General features: G+C 37.8%; 1 protein-coding gene across 1 annotated transcript in view; it reads right to left on the bottom strand.

The window, feature by feature from the left end:
* Positions 1 to 644: 644 nt before the first annotated feature.
* Positions 645 to 19507, bottom strand: part of PLEKHH2 (pleckstrin homology, MyTH4 and FERM domain containing H2) — a 110193-nt gene continuing 91330 nt past the window's right edge. The window contains exons 25-30 of the mRNA XM_060169484.1: positions 14677 to 14818; positions 9444 to 9589; positions 8269 to 8398; positions 7402 to 7488; positions 5180 to 5317; positions 645 to 3912 (exon numbers count right to left, since the gene is read on the bottom strand). Coding sequence (XP_060025467.1) covers positions 3733 to 3912; positions 5180 to 5317; positions 7402 to 7488; positions 8269 to 8398; positions 9444 to 9589; positions 14677 to 14818 — 823 coding nt within the window. The 3' untranslated portion in view covers positions 645 to 3732. The remainder of the gene's footprint in view (positions 3913 to 5179; positions 5318 to 7401; positions 7489 to 8268; positions 8399 to 9443; positions 9590 to 14676; positions 14819 to 19507) is intronic.

Below are 19507 nucleotides of genomic sequence, written 5' to 3' on the forward strand. Positions count from 1 at the left end.
CCCTTATGCCTCCTGAGGCTTCATACTTGGACGAAGAAAGTGACTTTCCTGGGTAGATGAAAATTGTTCTCAAGGTAAAATATACAAAGATTTGAGCTCTTCTTCTGAATCAGCCCAAGAAGACTCACAGATTTCAATGGTGGTGATGGAGGAGGAGACAGTTTTATGCTGCTTCCTGGATGAAACGAACAACAGTGCAAAAGGATAAAGGTGTGTGCAGAGTATATTTGGGGACCTGTGAATAGTTTGGGGTGGAAGCATATAAAGTGCCTGGTGGGGCTAAGGTGGGAGAGCAAACTGGACAGGTAGATTGAGCTACAGTGAAGGATCTTGCAGTCTGGATTTTACTGTGTTGGCGATGAGAAACCAAATAAGATTTCAAATAGAGGTGTGCCATGACTAGACCTAAGTGTCAATGAGATAATTTTCTGCAGCTATGTGAGGGATGCTTTGGAGTTTAGAAGTCCAACGGAGGCTATTAACAATAGCCCAGAAAGTGAGAGTTTTTATATTTTTTCCTTGTTTTCAAAGTTACATGAGCTTATTGTAGAAAAAAATAGTATACAGAAAAAACTAAGAGGGTATAATAAGCAAATACCAGGAGTAACAACTATTAAACATTTTGATGTATTTTATTCCAATCTTTTTTCTCACAGAATTGAGATTTTACTGTAAAGTTTGTTAACATTCTGATTTTAACATGTATCTTCCCATATCAATTTTTTAAAAACCCATAATAAACATAGGCTTTGATGGCTACATAAGGTTCCACTATATAGATTTTTAATAATTTACTTAAGCATTCTCCTAATATGAGTGTTTGAGGTTAAACACCTAACATGAGTTGGGCCAGTCAGAGTCCTTTTCTGGAAATTTTCAAACAAGAATTAGGAGAATCAAGTCATTCCTTCTCTGGAGGAAATTGGCATATTTCCTGCTAAATGAAGTACTCTTGTGGCAATAAAATCCCTTTTTTCCTTTAGGAAAAAGAGAATAGGGGGAAATGTGAGAGGAGATGCGGTCCCTGCATGAACCAGTTAGCAGAAAAGCTTCTCCACCTTATTAGTCCTGCTACTCACTTTTGCTTCCTCACTCCCCACATTCCCAAAGCCTTTGCTCCCCTGGAATCAGCCCAGAGACTCTGCAGCGAAGTCCAAATTCCATGACAGCTAGGAGGTGAGTGGATGGGTGAAATGTGTTCTCGGCATCTCAGGACTACTTAAAGCCTTTTTCTAGAGAAATATGGTTATCCATGGTGGTTAATTCTTCAGGATTATACTTCAGTACAATTATGGGTTACAAGTGTTGTTACAGGAACCTGACTACCATGTATTTTTTTCCTATGGAAAAAATGTCCAAACAACCACTGATAAACACATTTTTCAAGCAAATACTTTATAAGTTGTGACTAACTTTTCTTGTAAATTGAGAGTTAAATTCATTTCTAAGCTATGGCAGTATTTGACTTTAAGGACACACACAGAAATCTAGAGCATTCAAAATAAAATTTTAGACACAGTCCAATCAACTTACCTATAAGGAGCTTATTATGAAATCATGGGAGAACCCCATGACTTATACATATTGTATATGTGTCAATATGCGTACATACATATGAAACTTACAATTTGCCAAAACAGCTTCCTTTTATATGGATAAAACAAAGCAACACAGAAGACAAAGCATGAGTGCAAGAGAAGGAGGTAATAACTACCATTTTCACTAGTAGTACAGCTCAGCTTTGACAATGAAAACATTAGGTATTTCTTGAAGATTATTCAAAAGATAATGCTTGAAATGGGTTTTGTAAATCATTTATTATGATTGAAAGGGAAGAAAATGATAGGAGACAAATATTACAATTAAACATGTAACATTATTCTCTTGTAACCAATCATAATAACATACTTTGAATTTTTTAAATGGCTATATAAAAGTAATTTCCCAGAAAATAAAATTTTCACATCATCAGTTACAGAAAATTGATTTCTTTCCATCAAAATATTTTATCTCTGCTCTATCAAAAATAAATGCCAAGTCTAGGGTACTACCATTTAAGCTAAGTCTTCACTACTTGTTTAAATTAGATTTTCGGGGGGCTTACCAGATGGTGAACTAACTATTGCCTGAGAATAAAGTCCTCACACGTATGTAACAGCTCTGCCAAGCCTGTGGTTCACCGACTAATGATTATTAAATGGTTTTCTGGGAACTCAGAAACTACTGTATCCCAGCCAAAAGGCTCCTGAGAGTCATCTCAAACTGGTAACCCATTTATTCTCAGAAATTAATTTGCTTACCCAGTGAGTGGTTGTGGTTCAAAAGATTTAGGAGAAATAGTAAATGGCAATCTATTTCTATGTTTTTTTTTTTTTTACCTTTGTCATTACCAATAAAGCAAAATCTTACTTGATCAGTATACTTCTTGGCTCTGTCCTTTCGAAGGACGCTAACATGGGATGGAGCATTTTTAAAAGGCTTATAGTGAGAACAGTACATTGCCATAGGGAGAAAGCAGCAAAAAAGAAAACATGAAGGCTCTGCCAACAAATTAATTCAGCAGCTAACTTTTTTTTCCCAATTGGTTAAAAAAATACCATACACAGAGTGATAAATATACGTCCAAAATATAAAATATTCTACACATAAATAAAATTAAGTATACTCATGATTACTATTTCAATTAAACATTTTTGCAATATAATTTTCATGTCTTATCACAGTTTCATTTTTATCATGAATAATAAGTATTTTGACACAAACCGGAATGTACTGACCACTTACGTAACCTAGTAAAGTAATACGTTTCTAGACTCTTTCACCTAAAAATTTACCTCCTTTGACAGAAGAGTTACTTTCTCTTTCCTTTTAAAAAATATTTTTGGGAATTTATTTTTAAACTATAATTAAAAAGGACTGTATGAGGAAAAGCTTTAAGAATGGTCTTTGTTTTCATAGATATTATTATTTAACAAAGCAAGGTCAAGATGACCCAGCACTAATGCAATGAAATATGGGCAATATTCCAGGGAACTTGGGTTATGTTGACAGCCAAAGAATGTCAGGAATCACTGTCTCATTTTAAGTTTTACACTCCAGTGATCTGAAAAAGTGACAGGGTACACTTTCTAAAACCACATAGGAGGTTCTGGTTACCTAGCTCCTGTTTTCTCACACAATGATTCATAGGGCCAGAAGACTTACTGCACTTGCTCTAAAATTTACCCTTCAACGCCATCCTGCAGCTGTTTCTTAAACTGTATACTCTACTTCTTTCTAAACACCATATCATTAATTAAAAGCACATTTAATTACAGTACTTAATTTTTTGGCAATGAGCATTGCCAAATAATCAACTGGTTTGCCAAATGGGAGTTTGGAAAAACTCCCTTGAATCTCACTTTCTAAAGATTGTTAGAATATTTTTTTTAAAAAGAGAAAAAAGCCTTGATGTGTCTGATGGCAAAGGAGAAGGTGATGGAAAAAAATGACAAATTCTAACCCAGTTAAGCTAAGAGAAAATCAGCACGTGGGAAAATCTGTGTTTAGGTCTTATTACTAGCATTCATTTGCATATTTATGAATCAAATGAAAGAGAGTAACCCTCATTATTTTTAAAGAATGGACCACCACTGTGTGTGTGCCATGTTGCCAGGATGTAAATGAACTTATTTGGAGCCGAGGCAGCCATTGGTTAGAGAACAGGGAGTGAATGTTCAGGTCCCTGAGCTTTCAGAGTAAAGTGGGGCCTTTGGTTGGTCTGCTTGACAGAAGGGGCTGGCTTCCCATCACCCTGGCTTGAGGACCCTGGGTCCGAGCTGAGAGCAGCGCTGGAGCAGAGAGGTGGTGAACCACCTTCTGCTGATAGAAGTTGTTCATGTAGCTGGCGATCAAAAGAGTGATTTCAAGAATCTAAAACAAGAAAAATGGAATTGTTATTCTCCTGAGAAGTTCTCGTCACTTCCAAAAGAGAGTGAAGTGTTGGCCATGGGTGGTCTCCATCTGCAAGTACCCAGGCTACCAGACTTCCCTTTTAACCAGATCAAGCAGTGCAGTACAGTTGATCCTTGAACAACACAGGGGTTAGGGGCCCCAACACTCTAAGCAGTCAAAAATCCATGCATAACTTTACAGTGCCCCTCTGTAGCCACGGTTCCTCTGTATGCGCAGTTCTACATCCATAGATTCAACCAACCATGGATTGTGTAGTAATGTAGTATTTACTACTGAAAAAAAATCCATGTGTAAGTGGACCCGTGCAGTTCATACCCATGTTGTTCAAGAGTCAACTGTACTTACATGTTCAGCACCATCAAGGCACTGACCTATTTTCCCATTACTTAAACCAGCAGAAAGTGATACTTTAAAAAAAAAAATCAAATTTAGTGGCAACATTAGAAAATGTGACAGTAGTACAATTCTACCAGTTATCCTAAAGCCACATTTGTGAATACATGAATAAGAAATTCAGTGTATTATATCAACTCTTTAAACTAAAGCACTGAGTGTACCATGATCTTCTACACTTACAGACTTCACTTAAGTATAGATTTAATTAAGAAACATATATGTCATTTTTTAAAGTTTCAAATTCTAAAACAGTAGTCTCTTTTAGTTGAGAATTTTAAGACAAAGTCTTCAAAAAATTAATTTCTCATTCTTTTTCCTAAAATCAGAGTTACATGTTAGAATGCAGCCCTTTTATTTACTGCTTTTATTTAGAGACATTAAAACTACATAGTTTGCTAAAAATAGTAAAGAAACAAGTATGCCTTAATTTTAAAACCTCACTCTTCTCAATAATGAGTCTATAAAGTGAATTACTACAAGTACATAAAGTAATGTACTACAAGTACATAAAGTACCTGACAATAACAACTTATGCCAGGACCACTTATTTTGAACTTTCTGTATACCAGGCACTGGGCTATAAATACTTTACAATTCCTTCATTTTATTCTTAATCCAGGAAAAAAAAAAGGTAGCATCATAGCATCATACCATTTTTTAGATGAAGAAACCAAGGTTTAGAAAGATAAGGTAAGCCAGAATTTGGACCTATGGCTGTTTGATTGTAAGTAGAGTCTGTTTTCCCATGAGGAACTTATTCTTTGTACAATATATGTTTTAGTATGAAAAAAACTAGCATAAAAAAGTTAGCATAAAGCCTTCTACTCACCTTGGGTTTTGCCATGGCAAAAAGTAATTTCTCTGTTGGTTTGTCCTTTGAATGTGCATTGTTAATGACTATCATAAAATCATCTTGATAACCTCCAAAGGTCATTAGACTCTTGTACACATAGCTGATTATTAACCTCTTCAAAGAGAAATAAAAGTAAGTATGCTATACAATCTTTATTTTCAAAGAAAGATGAGAGATGATTAATAACATGTATCTCCATTAAAATGATGATGTGGTCAACCACTGCAGATGGAAAATATGTTTTAAAAATTCCATAAAGTTCCAAAAAGCAAAACTTGAACTTGCTGTGTACCAGCAACTATTTACATAGCATTTACACTGTATTTGTCCTTAAGATTTCTATCTGTCTATCTATCTATCTATCTATCTATCTATCTATCTATCTATCTGTCTGGTTGAACCATATGAAACTGATTCTTTTTAAGGTTAAAAAAAGGTCAAATATTGGCAAATCCACATAGTTCACCCTGATATATAAACTTTGATATGTGTAAACATAAACAGTATCATGCATACTACTTCTTTTTTAACATTCTGCTTCTTTTAACTTACCATGTTATGAACATCCTTCCATGACAACAAATGTACTTGTATAACATTTTAAATGATTTTATAGACATTTATTTGGATTTTATAGACACATAGACATTATTTAACTAATCTCCTATTGAAGAATATTTAAGTTTTTTTATTTGTTACTATCTTAAACAATATTCCAATGAATATTTTGGGACATATTTCATAATACGCATAGCCTAATTATTTCTTTGGTTATAAACCTCAACAGCTAAAATTGCTATCTCAAAAAAGTAAATCTTTCCAAACTCAAAAAGGTTATACCCATTTACATTCCCAGCATTACAGTCTTGCTAACACAGGATATCATTATTCTTTTGAAGCTCTGCCAATCTGATTGGTGAAAAGTAGAATCTCACTGTATTAAACTGAATTTATTTGCTTGATGGTGAGATTAACATTTTAAAATACATTTATTGAACATTAGTATTTCTTCTGTGAATTGCCTCAGCCCATTTGTCTATTGGTGTGTTCATCATTTCCTTACTGTTTGAAAAAACATCCACATTCATAAAGGATACCAACCCTTCAACATACATGCAGCAAATATTTTTTCCCAATGTGTTACTAAAACAATTTAAATAATATAAGTCAAAGATGTACAGCCTAAAAGGAAAGGAATCTGCGTATCTAATGATCAGCTTGCAAGATTCTAAGCAGACCATCCCAGCAGTGAACACCTCTAGTGCTGCAGGCTGGCAATGTCTACTTCCTGACCTGTATGTCCATCTCCCGGGATCTAGGAACTGGTTTACTTAGCTAAGTTAACTCAATACTTGTGTACTACTTCTGTTGACTTTAAGTCACTGACTTTATAATCTATCTTCAGATTATCTATTCAAGAACTAAAAGGCATTCAGGAAACATAAATGCCTTCAAAAAAGTTTTTCAGCAATTATAAGGAGAAACAGTTAACTATAACACTAAAGGATAACCTCATTTCCAAGAAATTCTCAGTGATCCTGACTATAGCCACAAGTAGGAGAGCCCACTACACCTACCAGGTGAATTTAGCAATCCTTGCCTACCAGGTTAAAAAAAAAAAAAGAACAAAAATTTTAAAAGTACTCTGATACATATAAAATATGATAGAAAATAAAGTAAATTTCAGATAAATAAATGAGTAAATAGAAATCACAGTTTGATTTTACATTTAATCATGTAAAAAGCTCTAAGATACTGTCTATGTACAAATGAACTAGTAATTGATATTATGGGATAGTATAGAATTGTTATAGAAGGCTTCGTGAAACTGAACTTAAAACTTTGGTAACTGAAGTTTCTACCTAAATGTTATCTTCAACAGTTGCATTTTACACAGGAAGCAATCTTCCGAACACAATAAATGAACAGTCATTTTACAAATACAACCATGATTGCAATTTAGTCATGGTATCTTAATATTTTTCTCATATACAATATATAACCTGTCTAATCTTGATTTAAAAGATTAAATTGTAACCATAGTTATATTTGTAAAATAACTATTCATTATATAGTATTAGGCAGAGTGTTTTCTGTGTATGAGAAAAGTCAGATAAAGATATCAATACCTTCTGTTTACAGTACACTGAGCAATGGAAATAGTTGACTCAATGCAGAACTTAAGGATTTAATCTTACCATGGAGTTGTATTCTAAGATGCTTAAACCATCCTCATGTATAGCCAGCCACATGAAAGTACTTCCAAGTGATGATGGGGTTATGGGCTATGAAGAGGTGAAAATACACTACATAATAAATGCTAAGCAAAATTACAGAAATAATTTTCAGTGTAAATGCAATGCAGCATTTGCAATAACACAACAACATCTTGTTATTAAAAATCTCACCTGGGGAGCAGGCAGTGTGGTATAATGGAAAGAGGAGTGAATTAGCAGACCTGGGTTTGAGACCCAGATCTGCCATTTATTAACGTGTGCATTTGGACAGGCCTCTTAAGCTAACCCCCAGCAGGTTTCATCTCGCCTTCTTCAGTGTTCCTGCATCACTCTGTTCATGTCACCCTTAACCATATTCTCCACACAGTAGTTGTTTCCAGGCCTATTGCAATACTGGTTGTGAGTTCTTGGAAGTGTGAGTACAACCTATCTGAAACCATGGGCTGATGTATCCCTAGAGCTTAGCTCAATGTTTGGCAAACAGAATTCATAAATACTAAATGAATGAGCAAATGAGTGAGAGAGTAAATGAGTGAATGGATGAATGAATAAAAAGAAGAAAGCAGAGTTCAGCTGTTGTCTTCAGTCTAATGATTAAGCCTACTGAGTGTAAGAAATGATTTACGGTATGGGGAAGTGGAACAGAAGGGAAAAGACAGAGACGCTAATGGCTTTCCTTCCCTTTCCTTAGTGTCCCTTCATGGCTTTCTTTAAATTGTTAGAAATTTCCTTATTTTCTTTTAAAAAGCCAAATGTACTAAACCTGGGGTTACTCAGGTTTATCACTTTATATTTTACTGAACGGAATAACCCCCCATTCTTTCTTACTTTTGCAAGAAACAATTTGGCACCAAAGAATGGCCACTTCCTGGCTACTGTCAAATAGATTCGCACACAATCAGCAGCACTGTGTCCCCGGAGGGCCATCCATCTGGTTGACAGTCGCTGGCAAAGCTGCCTAAAAAAAAAAAGAACAAACACAAAAGAAAAACACATAAATAGTGTATGATCCTCCCAAGATAAAGCTCTCCTTGAGCCGATCCTAAGCACCCCCGGGAGACATACTCACAACCTAGGTGAAGCTGTTGTTTTGTGAGTCCCATCTCACCACTGTCTACCCCTTGTCCTTTTTGTAGCATTCCTTCCACCAAATTCCCATACGGTTAGTGCTCTCAGTATGTATGACCTAAGTTCCCCGCTCCCCACCCCCTTTAGGTAAAATTTTAAAATCTGATAAGCTAACATCAAACTGCATAAATTAGTTTAAAAGGGAATAACTTTCATTTTTAAAGAAAAGTACAAGAAGTCAAGACTGAAGAATGAATCCCCAACAGTGGAATTTTAGGTGCTACCACTCCTGGTTTGGAGACATGCTAGCTGCAGGGGAAACCTCTTAAACAAAAGTACGAAGGCAGCCACTTATTCTACACAGACAACAGACTGATCTCAAATGTTTCTGTTTTGGAAAAATTCATGGTGAATTGGATTTGCCTCTATTTTTGAATCTACAGCTTTTCTTTATATGGTCTCAAAAATCAAAACTTCAAATTAGTTCAGTTTAATTAAAATTTTATATTATAATAAAAAATCTTGTGCAAAAAGATAGTTTATTTTTATTCCAATTTGTTTATAATGGAATACCCTAAGAGATAAAAATTTTTTGGTAAACACTTAATATAATTAAACATCTTATTAGCCAATTTTTTCCTTTTCTTTATTAGCACGATTAATTTGGACAAGAATGAATAAGGTCAAATGAAAAGTAGATCTTCTAAATTAAGGTAGATTTTTTTCTCATTAAAAAAAGTTTAAATCTAGATACTACAGTTTCTAGGCACATCTTAAATAAAAAGAACTATAACCTCCTGGTATTCAACAGTACTTAAAAAATCCTGAGAAAATTGTTATGTACAATTTTTTTCATCTTTAAAATTTGAACAGAAAAATGTCACTGAAAAACTAGTGTGCATCTGCCTTTTCAAGAGTTACAAATAGTTCTTTACCTTAACTGTTCTTCAGAAGAGTCATCTCTATACCTTTTAGGATAAAATTTCTCTATGAGTTGTTTTATAGTTTGATTTGCTTTGCACTGACTAGTAACATGCCCTGCTGGAGTAGAAAAAGGTCTTTCAAAATCTCCAATCTCCACCTAAGTGGAAACCCAAAAAAGAGAAAATACAGGATATTAAAAAAGAATTTTAAGATAGAAAATTAGTTTCTTTTTTCTAAACATTCTTTATAACATACAATATATAAATCTATTTGTCATGATTGTGTGATTATGGAATTTATAATCATATATAAATACTATTATTCAAATTTAAATTTCATTTGAAGTCTAATTATGAAAATAATCTATAATTTAAACATTCCAGTTTCATTTCTACATTAATCACTCTAGGTTAATATCTGGTAGTATTTGCTAAAGGTCACTTACTCTACCATTCCTGTTAACAGCACCAGATAATTTTTCATTTTTAAGGTACCATTTTGGTTGATAATAGTAAGGCAAAATAGAACTTAGAAGTGAAAAATTAAAAACTTATAAAGCTATGAAAAATCTTTAAATAGTATTACTTGGACTTTTTCAGGATCTCTACCGAACATCCTGGGAGCAAGTACTATTTTCTCATTACTTTCTTCCTAGATTTTCTCCATAAATGTTACTGTATTCATCCCCTCAATCTAGTATTCTGTCATTTCTGGAAATAAAGCCCTTCATTCCCCCTTTTGCCTGAATGAAACAATGTTCAATCCTTACTTCCATTAACAGGCTACACAGATGCCATCCTCTACCAACCCATCCAACCACTCACCCATCCATCTCTCCATCTACTCTCCCACTCATTCATTCACCCAAACCTATACTGAGTCCCTGTTATATGCCAGGCACTGTGCTAATTTATATGAGAAAGAAAAAAGCTGAACATAGTTCCTATCCTCAAAGAGTTTACTGTCTAGTAGGGGAGACTGAAGAATAAATAAATACTTGTGATAATCTGTGTTAAATGCTTTGTATAGGGTACCAAAGAGGGCTCAACAAGTGAGATGGGGTGGGGGACATACTGAACATCCACATCCTTACCTAGAGTACTCCCCAGCAAGCAGATGGAGGGTTCCATCAAGACTGGGATGGTCTTACAGAAAGCCCTGGGTCTCCATCTCAAAAGGGCCCTCTGCCTTCAAGTAAGCTGTTAGCACCACCAGCCTCTGAGATTCTGACCCCTGTGACCTCCCTTATCTAGTTCTTAATCTGACCAGCTACTGTCTAAATTCCTCAGCTGAGCTTTGCCCTTACCGTCTATTCTTATGACTTTTTAGTTTCCTTGACCTGGTCCCTTACTTGATGGTTTCTTGGCTTGGCTTTGCTGTTCAGTTTTTTCACCCTCATCTCCTATCTAGTCAGGTATCATCTTAATTTCCTCACACCAAATAAAAGTTGTCCACCTGCTCTTCAAATACATCGAAATCCTTCCCCCAGAGCAAGCTTTTCATTGTCCCCACCTATCACCAGGCAGTACTCAGCACATCTAGCTGTGAACCCTTAGACCAGGATTTAACCTCTAAGGATATGGCAGTTGGACAAACAATAGTTACAAACATAGAGGCCACTTAAGGCAAGCTTGGCTGTTAGGGAACCCTGTAGTGGGATATTCAAACTCAGGGTGTCCCTCTCTGGCTCCTGGCATACTGTGTGGCACAGAATGAGCACAATTAATGTTTGGAGAATCAACTCCAAATGTTTGGAGAATCAACTCAGATAATCCCCAATATGCCTCACATCAACATGACCCCTTACCAGACACCATGTACAGCAATCAGAACATCAGCTCCAAGAATTTCCTGATTAAGACAGAGAATATCAACAAGGCCCTATAGATATGCAAATCTACAACAGAAATAACTATTTTCTTCTACAGACCTCAGATTTCCTTAGCATATTTCATTTATCTTCACAAAAACTGCTCTGAGGAAGAGACCAGAGGTATTATTTAATTTTCCTTTTGTAGATGGAGAAATTATACTTTTTAGTTAGTAATATGCTCAGAATTTTCTAGGTATATGGTTTTACCTTTCTACCCCTTCCAAAAATTCATCTAAAAAATATTAGAAGTGTGTATCTCCAAAGGATATGATAATTTTTCTTGGAGAAGCTTTCCCCAGAAAATTAAAAAGTAAGAAGATGAACTTATTAAATTTTAGCAAAAATAAGAGTGATTTTAACAGAGCATCTGTGCCTTTAGAGAACCAAAGCCTAGAATGGCATGTGATAGGAAATCATTCCTAATTCTATCACCAAGAAAAAATGTGACCTAGTTCTCATTTCTTCAGCTTTTTATCACTTGCAAAAAGGGAACACTTAGTGTAGCACTGAACGCTTTAAAGTCTGGATGACCATAAAATTGTTATGAAAGTAAACTAAATTATCAACTAGTCATTCATCCAAGAACATTTATGGAGAATGGACCGTGTATAAGGCACTGTGCTAGATACAAACATGAACAGAGAGAGCCCTTGCTCTCAGGAAGGCCGCAGTCAGTGGTGCAAAGCAGAAACAAATAACTAATAATAAACCACTGGGGTCAGGACAGTAATAGATACATGCAGGGCATTACAGAAACCCCAAGAGGAACATTTAACCCAACCAGGCAGAATTCAAGAAGGTTTTCCTGGAATGAGTGACCCCTAAGATGAAAATTAAAGGATAAGCTGAAGTTCACAGGTAGAGGCATGGGAGTAGACGTGTTCCAAGCAGAGGAGACAAGTAAAGTTTAAGAGGTGAGAATAAGTGAATCATATACAACTCAGGACCATAAAGTTCAAGGTAGAGAGTATTAAAAGATAAGGCTGGAGAGGCAGGCAGAGTTTAGATCATGACAGTCCCTCCATGTAAAGAGAATGACACAGCTAGATCCACATTTTTGCTGTATCTCCATTCCAGTTACTGTATATTACTGCTGCCTGACAAACCACCACGGCAGTTTCTAGGCCCAGACCTTAGAAAATGGCAGCTTCCACATCTTGTCTCTTCCGGGACAGCTCTTGCCACCCCACCACTATTCTGTGAGGAAGCACAAGCAACCACTTTAAGAGGCCACGAGTAGGTCTTCTGGCTGACATTCCCCAGCAGAAGATCCAAGTAAGAGCTGGCATCAGTCCCAAGACGTGTGAGTGAATGAGCCTGCAGATGATGCCAGCCCTCAGCTGTAGAGTCACAACCAGTCTACAAGCTATGCCAGCTGATGCCATATGAAGCAGAGACAAGCTGCCCTTATACATCCCTGCCCAAACTGTCCTTTTGAGCCGAGTCTTGGAGTCATTTGCCATGCAGCAATAGGTAATTGGAACAATCTCTCTAGATTCTGCATGGAGGATAGAAGTGTGTGTGGGACCAGACCAGAGAAAAACACATTACTTAGAAGCCTGATGCAGGAGAGCAGGCAGGATGTGATGATGGTCTGAACCATAGCAATGGTGGTCAGCATGGAGAGGAGGGAACAGAGTTAAAATGGGCAGGGCACATTTTAACTGGGGGAAAGGGAGAGAGGGAGGGCAGAGTCAATGATGATTCCTGGATTTGAAGCTTGCTTGGCGGACTGAATGGAGGCAGTGAATAAGCAAAATGTGAAGGAAAAGAAGGGAAGATGATTAGTTCCCGATATGTTGGATTTAAGGAGCCCATGAAAGAAATATGAGCTGGAGAGAAAAGATTTGGGAATCATCAGCACAGGTGGTAGATAAAATTAAGAGAATGAGTAAGATGTCCTGGGATGGTACGTAGAGTGAGTGAGTGAGAAGACTGAAAACCCGGGGGAATCTAAGCCAACGACACATCATTTTCCCTTAAGTAACCTGTGCAAAGACCCAGATGGGGTAGAGACTGTGGGTTGTCTCTTATGACCATTCTCTCCTTCTTTCTGAATAATAAAAACCTTGAATTTAGCTGGGCTCACTGCTGCCCAGCTAAGACCACATTCTCCAGTCTCTCTTGTAGGTTGGCAGGGTTGTGTGACTTAAGTTTTGACAGAGAAACATAAATAGAAGCGTTCTGTGTAACTGCTGGGAAGTTTCTCAAAAGCAGGAGGGCATGCCCTTCTTCAGTCCTTCCTCCATTATGATGCCTGGAACATTGATGTAATGGCTGGAGCTCTGGCAGACCTCCAGGACCGTGAAGATGACAGCAGAATGGAGGGCAGGATAAAGCCTATGCCCCTAATGCCTGTAGAGGTGCCAGCATGCCTATCTCTCGCTGGGGAGGGGCAGATTTCCCCTTCCACATCCCTCTAGAGTTCTCTTAGCTGGTCTAATAATGAAACTGACACAAGACAGATTAACAGGAGAAAAAAAACCAATTGAACGCACAGAGGTCTCATAGAAATGGGACCCCTGAAATGACCAAAGCAGGCTGTTTATACATCATTTTTAGACAAAGAAACAATTATTTATGAAGATTTAACAAAACAAAGGGGTTTGTGCTTGGGATAGCAGATTAGTGAAGAAGCAACAAAGTTTGTTTATACAGCTTTCTTAGCCTTGAATTCCCTAACTCTGTTGACAAGGATGCTTTTTATCCTCCTGGTAGAGGGAGGATACATTCACATGGGAAGATTTATTTCCTGCTTTTAAGGGAAAAGAGGGAGGTCAGAGTGTTTTTAAAATATATATCATTTTTTTTCACCAGCTGTTTCTCAAGTAACTTTAATTAAAAATAATCAATATGCCACTGAGACATATTTGGGGGCACACTGCCCTGGGCCCCAACACTCTCCATATGAGAGACAAATAACACTTCCATTTTAACTGTCATTATTAATTTGCATGCGTGTGTAGTTTACAGCCAACTGAACTTAATTGATACAATAGGTAAATAAAAGAAAGTGCTTTAGCTTTTTAGAAGACTGATCCTATTTGACTACTGAATGATTTTAGCATGGCAACCGCAACTCCACAGTTCAACACTCAAACTCCTTTATTAAATGCAAAGCCTAGTGGGATATTTTCAAGAGATTAAGAAACTAGGTTCCCTTTATGGAATATTGTCTCATTCTACATCACCGCAATTGTCAGCAATGGGAGTCAGGCTGCAATTATAATGCCTGTAATTTTTAAGGTGTTAATCACAGCAAATTGAATTTAAAGAATTACGAAAGGTATATTGTTTTACTACATTTAATTCAGTGGAGAAATTAATATTTTATCATTACAAAACATCGCTCTATATAACATGGAAGTTACCTGAGCTAAAAGAGCTGCCATTTCTAACGCCAGGTCCCTGTTCAGAGGAAAAAGTCCATTTACTATTTGATCATTTGTCTGATACATTAACAGCAGCTTTTCTCTATCAGTCTCTCCACGAGCTTGCATTGAGAAATACAGTCTGTAAAAAAAGAGGAAATTTTTCATTAAATGATCTACTTACAAAGGAAAAAAGTAAAGAGAAATCCAGAGGACTGATATGGGGTTGCTCTAACAATAGTTCTCTCAATGATACAAACTTAGACCATTACTATCGGTTAATGACCTCTATTTCTATTCTTTATAACGTTTATCAGCAAACTGAGGAAAAACTGCTTTGAAGTTGAGGCTGATGGATGCTTCTATGCTACCTTTATGCCCTGAAATACCTTAATACCTTAGATGTTACTGAGGAAGGACCTCAGACACCAGTGGGCTGTATAAACCCAGTTTTCAAAACACCCATGATCTTTCCTAAACACCTTGGACACACCAGGGAATAGAAAATGAAGGTTTCAATTCAAAATCAACATCGAATGGTCAACTGGGGCAGTTTTCTCTGGGAATCTAAAAGATAATATTTGCATATTTAAATGTTTTGACTTTTTTATGCCACATTCTGATAAACAGCCTTAGGATCTCAAAAATAGTTTACATGTTATCATTATTATTTGTTGAAACATGACATGACTTTTGTTCGCCTAGGTTTTCCTCAATTCAGTGACCCTCTGTGTTTAATCACTGTGCTGTTTCTTGGTATGTGAGGCTTCTGGGGCTCTGATTCCAGGCTGCAGGGCAGGCACAGAGCACTGTAAACACTGTAAATGCCGTGACAGTGGGGTGGGTAAGCAGCCCCGTGACATACATTAATATTGTCATGACAACACAGGGGCAGGAAAACAGATATTTAGATCTGGCATTTGTTAAGTGTGTGCTCAATTAGCTATAACTGGATCTCCAGCCTTTTTTCCCCTATCCACTTGACGATAGGGAGAGGACACCCTATCATCAGTTACGGAATCTTTCGTGGTGATTACCTCAAATAGCAAGGAATGAGAGGGCAGCAGGTCAGAATCTTGGGGGAAGCACGGGGGGTGTACTTTGAAAAGCTTTTCCTCCCCATCGTTCTGATTATTCTTTCCGTTCACACCAGCTTAAGAATCACTGGCCTGGGCCATCATTCAGAGTGGTTTCTTTTTCTTTTTTTTTTTTTTTTTTGGCGGTACGCAGGCCTCTCACTGCTGTGGCCTCTCCCGCTGTGGAGTACAGGATCCAGACGCACAGGCTAAGCGGCCATGGCTCACGGGCCCAGCCGCTCCGCGGCATGTGGGATCTTCCCGGACCAGGGCACGAACCCGCGTCCCCTGCATCGGCAGGTGGACTCTCAACCACTGCGTCACCAGGGAAGCCCCAGAGTGGTTTCTTGATAAAATAATTATCTGTGACTGCATGATGGCAAATTGTTAACTGGTAGGAGAATATGGCTGGGCAACAGAAATAGATTCTAAATTCAAAATGGTGTTAGCAAAGGGATATAAAATAAAGAGAATAAAGTTTAAGATGAAAGTCCTCCCTTTCTGGCATGTGAATGTTTTTGTACTTAGCTTATTTTCTCCACTTGAAGTTAAGAACTATGTCTTATTCATCACTATAATGCACTAGGGTTTTTTAGCTAAGTGTTAACCACTGGAAGGTTCTTAGTAAAAGTTTGAATTAGTAATACAGCTAGGAGGGAAAAAAGAACCTGTAGTTCAAATGGCTACAGGCAAGAAGAGCTAAAGTGCATCTTCTATCATTTCTGGCATGCCAATAAGACTGCACCTGGGAAGGGAAAATGAAGCACTATAGGCACAAAAGAGAAAAACAATTCCAGACACACATATAGGAACACAACCTGTAGGAATCATAGGCTCAAGCCCCTAATGGAACAGTTTGGGCTCCAACAGCTATACAGGGATTTGGAGAGAATGTGAAGAGGAACTAAAGAGTCACAAAAATGATCAGGAAGTCAGAAAATCAAATCCATGGATCTTGAATAGGAAAGGTGCCGGGGTTACATGATCTGAGTCTCTCCCAATATGACCAGCTTCCAGGTGCTCTCCAATCCTAAAGGGGCCTGAAACAGAGAAAGGGGCTTCTGTCACAGCAGGGAGGGCACACGTTGGAAGGCTGGGGCATTCCCAAATGCCCACCTCCTCACTTGACATCCAGGAAGCTGAACACTGTGGGATGGAAATCATGTCACTATGTGGACCAGTATCAGCAAACACACTGCTCCAAGTTCAGCAGAGCTCTCGGCACTGCTGGGTAATCCTTTTGCTTGCCTCCAACCGGCTCCATATTTCAGACCTCAGAGCATTTATTTCCTACTGTTGCCTTTCTCATCATCATGTAAACTTACTGAGGAAGCAGCCTGCCTTCACTCTCCATTTACCTTCCTTCCTTCCTCTGTCCACCATGGTCTGCTAATAACACTACGAAATCTGCAATTGTGACGCCCCTTCCCTGTTCTCCTCCAGCCTCTACGGCTACCACAAGTCCTGTGCTCAGAAGTCACCACTGTGAGAAGCCTTCCTCTCTGTTCGCACAACAGCTTGTAAACAGACATGCTATATTCACAACAAGAGGGGTATCTACTATGTGTTAGGCTCTGATCCAAGTGCTTTACATTTGCCAACATTTAGTCCCTCAGGCAACCCTAAAGGTAGGTACTGTTTTCATCTCCACTTCACGTAGAGGGGACTTGAGGCACAGAGATGGTGAGTGACTTGTTCAAGGTCACAGAGTGAGTGGGGGAGCCAGGATTCTAACCCAGCAGTTTCTCTCCAGAGCCCATGTTCTTCACTACTCTGCTATACTGTCACTGTTACAGTATTAATCACATTGCTAAGAATTCATGTCTGTCTCTCCCTATAAACTGTAAGATTTCTAGAGGGTAGGAAAATTCTATTCACCTTTGAATCTCTAGGGCTTCAACAAGGCCTGGCACTGGCAGACACTGGATAGATGTTTACGGCATGAATGGATAAATGAATGGTGGTGAGAATTGTTACACATGGAAACTATTTGCCAAAAAACCCCTGAAAAATCCCTTCTGTAGCCTTGGGTAAATGAGTTAACTCTCTAAAGCTTCAGTTTCCTCATCTATAAGATGGAGATTAATGATAACACCTACCTAGAGGTGTTGTTAGGATTAAATGAGATGACGCATATAAACAGCTCAGCATAGGGCCTGGCATGTGGTAAGTGCTCAATACATATTGGTGGTAGTTATTATTATTACTATTATGATGATGATGAGCCTTCTCTAGAGGTCTTTAGAATCACAAGAGTCTCTTCATACTAGAATTTTTTTTTTTTTTTTTTTTGGTGTGAACACAGCTGGAAGAAACGGGATACACTAGGTGACCTGTGAAGAGGCTTCTTGGCTTAGGATCCAATGGATATAGGTGCTCTTGCAGTCAGCTAAGGGTGGCAGAGATGGGAATGTTAAACTATGTTCCAGAAAACAATAACAAAGAATTATTGAAAAGGGAGAAGGAAGAGTTGTTCTCTGTAGAGAAAGACCCTTGCCAGTTTTGTTTTGTTAAAAACATGCTTTGATTTTGCAATTTCAAATAGACAGTAAGAAACCAAATTAAATAAGTGGCTTAAATATGAATAGAATTTAAACATTAGTTACCAAATGGTTTTCTATGAGAACAAGTTCAAAACCTATTAATTAGATCATTAACCCCTAAATCTAAATAATTAAAATTCCATAACTTACTAAATATAAGCAAAAATTCCATGATAAAGAGAGCTGGTGCTTTAGTTTTGCTTATTACAGTGCTGCCTGACTGATGAAGAATCAATTCCGCAGCTGCATGGTAGGTCACAGCCAGCTCCCCTCCTAACTGTGTCCCTGGAAATTAGGGCTCATTGTCTAAGCCATTTTACACATGTGCAAATCACGACCACATTTAGAAACAGTACTTTCTCATAGATGTGGCTATCCAGCCATTTCAGATTTCTGTTAAAAATTAAACGTTATGATCGAGTTGCTTTTTCTCTGATGTCAAAGATACTGTCATAAAGCTTTGTTGTTAACAAGGCATTGTGTTATTCATGACTGTCTTTGTCCTTCCTGGTGTTGTTTGCTAGACTTGGCACAGTATTCTTACGTCTTTCAGACCACTTTTCTCCATTTCATCCATTTAATTTTGGTTCCAACTGTGGCCATCACAGTCAAAATCAGTATGTATTCAGCATTCATAAGCTATGCAGTGTTAGGAATAGTCTTAGACATGGACGTAATTCTACTTAGTCCCAACAAAACCAAATGAAAATTCCTGAACCTCTTCTACATAAAGATATATGGCAGGTCAGGTCCAGGAGCTGCCTTCCTTCCACAAAAGACACAGGCAGCAACACGGACCTCTGGATCAGTGCTTCTCAAAACTTAGCATGAGTAAGAATCACCTGGAGAGTTGTTAAAACAGACTCCTGGGCCTTATCCCCAGACATTCTGACTTAGTAGGCCTGACATGGGGCCAAATAATTTGCATTTCAATGTGTTTCCATGTGATACTGAAGCTGCAGATCCAGGACCCACACTTTGAGAACCACTGCTCCAGCGATCACAAAACTAAAACAATCATCTGGAAGGTCCACGTCTTCCAGCTGCTGTTCTTGCCAGTCACCAAAGGGCCACAGATGAAGACTGCCATCAGTGGAGACAGGTTCCTCTGGGAGTAGAGCCTATTAGATTTCTAGCATCTAAATAATCCTGCTTATCTCTACGAATATGAGATTTTAAAACCTTAGATACCAAAGCTTGACAGTTACCTTC

The sequence above is a fragment of the Lagenorhynchus albirostris genome, chromosome 13 (genome assembly GCF_949774975.1).
Source record: "Lagenorhynchus albirostris chromosome 13, mLagAlb1.1, whole genome shotgun sequence".
Taxonomy (NCBI): domain Eukaryota; kingdom Metazoa; phylum Chordata; class Mammalia; order Artiodactyla; family Delphinidae; genus Lagenorhynchus; species Lagenorhynchus albirostris.